General features: G+C 32.6%; 1 protein-coding gene across 1 annotated transcript; it reads left to right on the forward strand.

Annotated features, from left to right (window-relative positions):
- Positions 1-3,108: 3,108 nt before the first annotated feature.
- On the forward strand, positions 3,109-5,546 carry LOTGIDRAFT_132691 (hypothetical protein; the record flags this gene model as incomplete). The annotated part of the gene is made up of 5 exons (XM_009067192.1): positions 3,109-3,214; positions 3,926-3,991; positions 4,235-4,367; positions 4,647-4,851; positions 5,298-5,546. 5 exons carry the CDS (start codon positions 3,109-3,111, stop codon positions 5,544-5,546), a joined length of 759 nt encoding a protein of 252 aa, XP_009065440.1.
- Between the last annotated feature and the right edge of the window lie 865 nt (positions 5,547-6,411).

A 6,411-nucleotide genomic window follows, 5' to 3' on the forward strand; every position in this document is an offset into this window, starting at 1 on the left:
CTGTTTCCTTTTTTCCTAGTTATTGGGCAGTTCAACTCAACTTTCGAATACTAACTACCAAATATCAAAATCAATATAGTCTATTGGCGAACAGTGAAGTAACAAATGAATATTTTAAAATATCAGTGGATACAATAAGAAGTCATTTGATGTGAGATGGATATGCAAATATGTCAATTTTCTCATCAATATTGCCAATAGTTTTGACAAATACCACGAAGTCCACATTTGCACAATGGTCAAGTTATTCGTCTTACCCCTTGACTACAATAGCCTCCTTTCTTGTTTCACGGAGATTTACAAATGCAGTGATTCGATTGTATTTTAGTTAATACAGGCAACCTAGTCTTCGGCAGAATGCTTGTAAATAATATGCCATAATCTGTGCAGTCTTTCTGTCGAGGTCTCTGATTAGCCGTATGCGTTGGCGTACAATGTAATCAAATCGCTGTATTCGGTGATAAAAAAAAATATTGTAGTTAAAATATAAGAACAAATTTGTAATACCTTGTCCATTATTAAGATGTCAAGTCCCCTGTAATGCGTTTATGATATTTTCAGAATGAGACAAGTGTACCAGTAACGGTTTATATGTTAGATGTTACTAATATGAATAATTTTAACAAGTTAATACAGATGTTATTGGAGCTAATAGTTGAGGTTGATATTCATCATAATGACTATAAACCAATGGCACTATTCACAAGGTAAAAAGCCCCATTTCTTTTGTGGGCTTTTTTGTGTGTTTTTCTATATCTGTCATTCCTCAATTGCAGTCCATTTTTCTTCGTAGTTCCGCATCTGTAACCTTGTATCCTTCTTCTGTAGTTCTTACTTCTTACGTTAGCCTATCTTGTTCTTCAACATTTTTAAACTCTTACCATACCTGTTCTTCTGTGATTCTTCACATCTAAAAGTTTTTTTTGAATAATTAGTCATCTGGGGCAAATCAAGAAATACCTGAGAGGTATGCCAAAAATGATAGGTGTGTCTTGAAGGGGAGGCTCGAAAGTGAAAAGCCCCCAGAAGATTTCAGATAATCTGAGAGGAGTTTTCATTTATGTATTCTTTTTTTCTTCATTAATTAAAATAGATTTTCATTAATTATTTATCTATAACACGCATAAATATTTCGTCAGTAATTCTTCAACTGTAATCTCAGATATTTCGTTTGGAGTTATACATTTCTACTATGAAACTATATATATGAAATGGTATGTTTTTTACAACTTTTGTTTTAGTGATGCTCATTATGGCCGAACATTCTGCTTACTACGCAACATTCAACAAAGAATACGATTGGATAGCGAGGTTGAGATATTTAGAGCCGTAAAGAGTGTACATCAAAAACTTGGAAATACTGTCAGATCTCTGGTAAGAATAGTCTGATTTCTTTCGGATGCCTATTTACTGAATAATCTTTCTGTAAATGAACTGATGCAATTTATCATAAAATCATCAGGACAAAATTTTCGGCACTGGGGTTTTTCATTCAACGAACTCTAATAAGACCTCTTTGCAGCATCAATATTAAAGTTATATGGAGCAGTTTTTCAAGATTAATACAAACACGATCTAAGGGTGTGATGAGGGAAGATTGTTCTAGCAAATGAAATAGATTCCATTGGTAATTTCATCTATCATTTATATTTCTTTTTCAGAATGGTTACACAATGTTGCATAAACTGGTTTATGATTATGTAAAATCTACAGAAACTTATGCTAATTTGTAAATTGTTTTTCATATATGCTCATAAGAATTTTATTGCTTAAGAGTTGTATAGTTCCTATGCCAAAATACTATTATTATACTAGTCTGCATGGAAAAAATAATGTATATTAAATTCTTTATTTTATAGCGATATTAAATTAAATTATTAAAGACGTATTTGGTGCAGGAAAGTAAGACCCCATTCATTATTATCAGTGGACAATCATAACGGTTGTAGACAATTACTGTTTCTAATATATATTAGTACAGTAATCTCCTTATACAGCAACAATATTTGTTTTAATTATTATACTAGTCTGTGTGGAAAAAATAATATATATTTAATTCTTCATATTATAGCGATATTAAAAATAATGACTATCCAAATGATCGAGAGCAAAGTCATTCCTTCACAAAAACCAATTAATTTGGGTCGAAAATTATTTGGATAAAAACATATGTGATATGCACCATTCCCATTTTGACTCAGACGTCTTGTTCATGCAAGTTTTGTGAAGTCACAATCGCAAAAGGTGTAAATAATATTTAAGGACTTTGTCAAAAACGATAAGATTTATGGAATTGTAAGAATTGCAAATCGATGCCTCCAGTATCTCCAATTGTAAAAAAAAATTCACACCTTTCACATACATTTCTTGCCATTAGGCTAACGCAATAAACCTATTAAATCTGTATATATTCATGGTCTGACAGCAAGTAGCTTTTTTGACATCTAGAATTACGCTTTGTTGATATTGTTTCAGTTCATTTGTACATGTATTTGTGCTGTGTTCCCTATATATATATATATTATTTTTGAAATGAAGTTTTTATGTAGCCTAATGTCTCATACCACGTTGAAAGTACCAGTTCTCGTCCGATCACTGAAGAAAAGCAACGTCGGGCTTGGTTAGTAACCTGTATTTGGATGGGTGACCGCCAGGGCACTCTGAGTGCTGTACGGGATACAATGTACTGAATAACATTCAGTCTATGGGAATCTACCAGTGGCATTTCTACGGGCCCACCCCACCCCCCTTTTCCCATTTTTTACATAGTGAAAAAATTGACTTTGGACCCCTTGGAAAATTTTGTAGCCCCATCTTGGCCCCCTCTCCCAATGTTCCTTAATATGTAAACGCCATTGAAATACCCATTCTTCTACTTTTCGAATGAGCCACATAGATATGTCCATGCAATCAATAATTCATATGTCAAAAAATAATATGAACCTTTACCAGAGAGATCAGATAACCATGAATCTTTACAGTCCGAAGTTTGTTAAAATGACACGTAGATCAAATCGATTCAAGTTCAAGGTGTATGAACTTTTCCATGTAGATCGATGGGCGGAGTATATCGGACTAAGGATAAGATAACTCCGGCCAGAAAACAAAATGTCGAATTCTACATTAATTCCAGCCTTTTTGGTGCCATTGCTTCAAATTATAGCTCCTCAGCCATGCTTTAACACTCTGTTTATAAGTTTAGACCTATTGCACGGTTAGTAAATTATTTGTATTTGTTCTAGTGTATATAACAGCTAAGTTGTGGGCCACTATTTAATTTGGTGTCTGTAATTTGCAAATCATCGACTAAGTAGTCATGATGTAATACTGTAGCAGAAATATACCATTGGTAAATTTGTTTTATGTTTTTCACAAGTTGACAGAGAAATTAATTCCCTGAGCATATAGCCTGACTGGATGGCATTGTAATTATACCTTATATTGTAAACTAAAGCACAAACTTTACACATGACTCTCATGTCTTAAAATCCAAAATCCCTTGCATTTAATTCGTGAAATCATTTAAATCAAGCAGAAAATCTAGGAATATATGATTATTTTCAAAAGAAATGATTAGATTCTCAATAAATCATTGGAAGAATTATATAGGCCTACTGGCAGATGGTTCAGTGTCTGAGTTAGTCAAAGGTTCAATCGCACATAGGTCAAGATGATACCTTCAGATTTTTCAGTGATGCAGGTCTGAGGGGCTGACATGGAAATAGCGCCGAAAGGGACAATAAACCAAAGCCCCAAGTGCTAGAGACTGTGCACATAAGAGTTCCCTTGACAGTTGGAAATCGAAAAACAGTAGGCCTAGGCTAATGCCGCTCAAAATTTTATGTCATTTTAGTGAACAATCATAACGGTACTAGTCAATTACTTCTAGTAGATTAGTACAGTAATCTTTTTTGTCTCTTTACAGTTGCTTGTCTTAAAGTTGTCATAAGTAAATGTTTAGGATTTGCTATAATAGCTGGATCATGTATTGGTAAGTTTTAATTTGTTTATCTTCCAAATCAAACATTTGAAATTGTAAGAGATTGTTCTTTGAAGAAATTTTGGACAGTGAATTCAGGAAAAGATTTCATAGATCTACAATCATTGTGAGCCCAGAATCTCCAGAAAAATAAATATGTGACCTTAGCCAAATCTTAAAAAACTTTTTGCCCTTATACCTGTAATACTAACCATGTTAAGTTTTAAGAAGATGCTATGCAAATTTTTCATTTAGTGAAACTACCTCAAGTTATCAAGATTTTAAGAGCTAAAAGTGGAGAGGGTATTAGTTTGCCGGCTGTTACATTAGAATTAATTGCTATAACTGCTAGTTTATCATATGGTTTTGCTCATGGATTTCCATTCAGGTGAGCATTATTACTCATTTAATAAAAATTATGATTTCAGATCAAAATTAGGCTACTGATCACTTTTTGAGTAGCCGATTTGATAACTGAAATCTCACTCCCATGAACATGCCAGTAAATAATTTGGTACACTTTGAGGGGAATTGTAGGCATGACAGTATATAATAGAAGAGTCAGCCCACACAATAGAAAAACTTTTAATCAGACAGCACTCTTTGCTTGAATCTGCAACAGCTTATTTATTAATCTGATTCATTCATGTCTACTTGTTAATTTCAGTTCCTATGGTGAAGCTGGTTTTTTAGTATTTCAGACAGCAATAATAGCATTCTTGGTGTTATTATTTAGTGGTAAAACTGTTAGTGGTTTAGGTTATATAGCAGTATATGTTGGTATATTGGCTTATCTATTGTCTCCTTCTGTGAATATGTCATTATTAGCTGGTTTACAAGCTAGTGGTGCTGGAATTGTAGCTATTAGTAAGGTATGTTATTTCAGTGTTACTTTTGTATTCTATGCATTTCTAACGGTGGCCTCGGGTTGACTGGTGATTTAAAGTAACTCATCAGATCAATTGCAGTCAACATTGAAGGAAGCACTTATATCTGAAAATTCACTAACCTGCAGCGCCTGCAATCAACAGGATTGTCACAGATTCTGAAAATTCAGGTGAACTAAAAGATTTGATATTTAAAGTAAAGTATAACAATTGAATAGTCAAACTTGCTCAGAGGCCAGTAATCGCCAGGTTGACCTATGCCCCCTTTAAAATGCAGAAACACAAATACATGTACTTCAGAAAATGCTTTACTGCCTTTTCCTTGCTATCTATTAAAAAAAAATTCAAAAAAAAGTTTTCACAAATAATTCATGAATTTCCCAGATTTTATTAGATAGTTGATCTTAAATACAATATTTTATATTTTACAGATGATCCAAGCACATGCTAATTTTAAAAATGGTAGTACTGGTCAACTATCAGCAGTAACAGTATTCCTTTTATTCTTTGGTTCAGTAGCAAGAATTTTTACCTCCATTCAGGAAACTGGTGATAAATTAGTCATCTTTCAATATGTTGTTTCTACAGCTTTTAATGGTTTAATTGTAGCTCAAATGATTTACTATTGGAACAGCTCTAGCTCGAAATCCAAAAAGACCAAATCCAGGAAAGCACAATAATAAGTGTTCTCTCATTTTAGACCAAATTATTATATTTATCATGAAAGGGCATGCTAAACCTCGCTCTTAGATTATACCCGTGACCCAAACAACTGGTTTGCTTCTGGATGACACAAGATACAGTTGGTAAATTATGTTCATTATGACCTATGTTAGAAATGCATTGTTGAAAATTTGGTTTAGCATTCCCTTTCATGTATTAAATTTTTTTTTTTTTTTTATTTTATAAAAACTTTGAGAATTTTTTCATTTAAGCAAGTGTTCAGTACCATTTAAAATAAATTGATTTTATGTCTATTATGAAAAAAAAGAAAATAAATTAGAATCATTTTCATCATGTTTTTTGCATTGTACAAAATTAATAATATATTTAAGAACAACATTTAAAGGACTGTTGAGATTATACAAATTTTAAACGATTTTGATACTTTGTTGCCCTTGTTTTAAAATAAAAAATTTTCTTCAAGTTTTTTTTTTTCAAAGATATTACTATCTTTAGACTTAATGAAATATCTATATTTGACCACTTGATCATTTAGTCCATTTCCAGCTATTGAGCAGCTCTAAATAATGTAACAAGACCTATTTCTCATCTTCTTAAAGATAGTCAAGCAGATTGTTAAGAATGTTACGGACTCAGATGCAACTGAAAGACCACGTTGGTTAACTCCAGTCAATGCGTCATGTAAGTTGTGTTCGAGCAGTGCATTTTGTCTTATCTTACAAATTTTGTTTGAGCCGTACAAAAAGAAGGGGAATGCCCCTATGGAATATCAAATTCAGTTGATTCATGTTGAGTATTGAAGGATATTAAAATACGAAGGACGGTTGATTCACGGCGAGTATTGAAGGATATTAAAATACG

The sequence above is a fragment of the Lottia gigantea genome (genome assembly GCF_000327385.1).
Source record: "Lottia gigantea unplaced genomic scaffold LOTGIsca_80, whole genome shotgun sequence".
Taxonomy (NCBI): domain Eukaryota; kingdom Metazoa; phylum Mollusca; class Gastropoda; family Lottiidae; genus Lottia; species Lottia gigantea.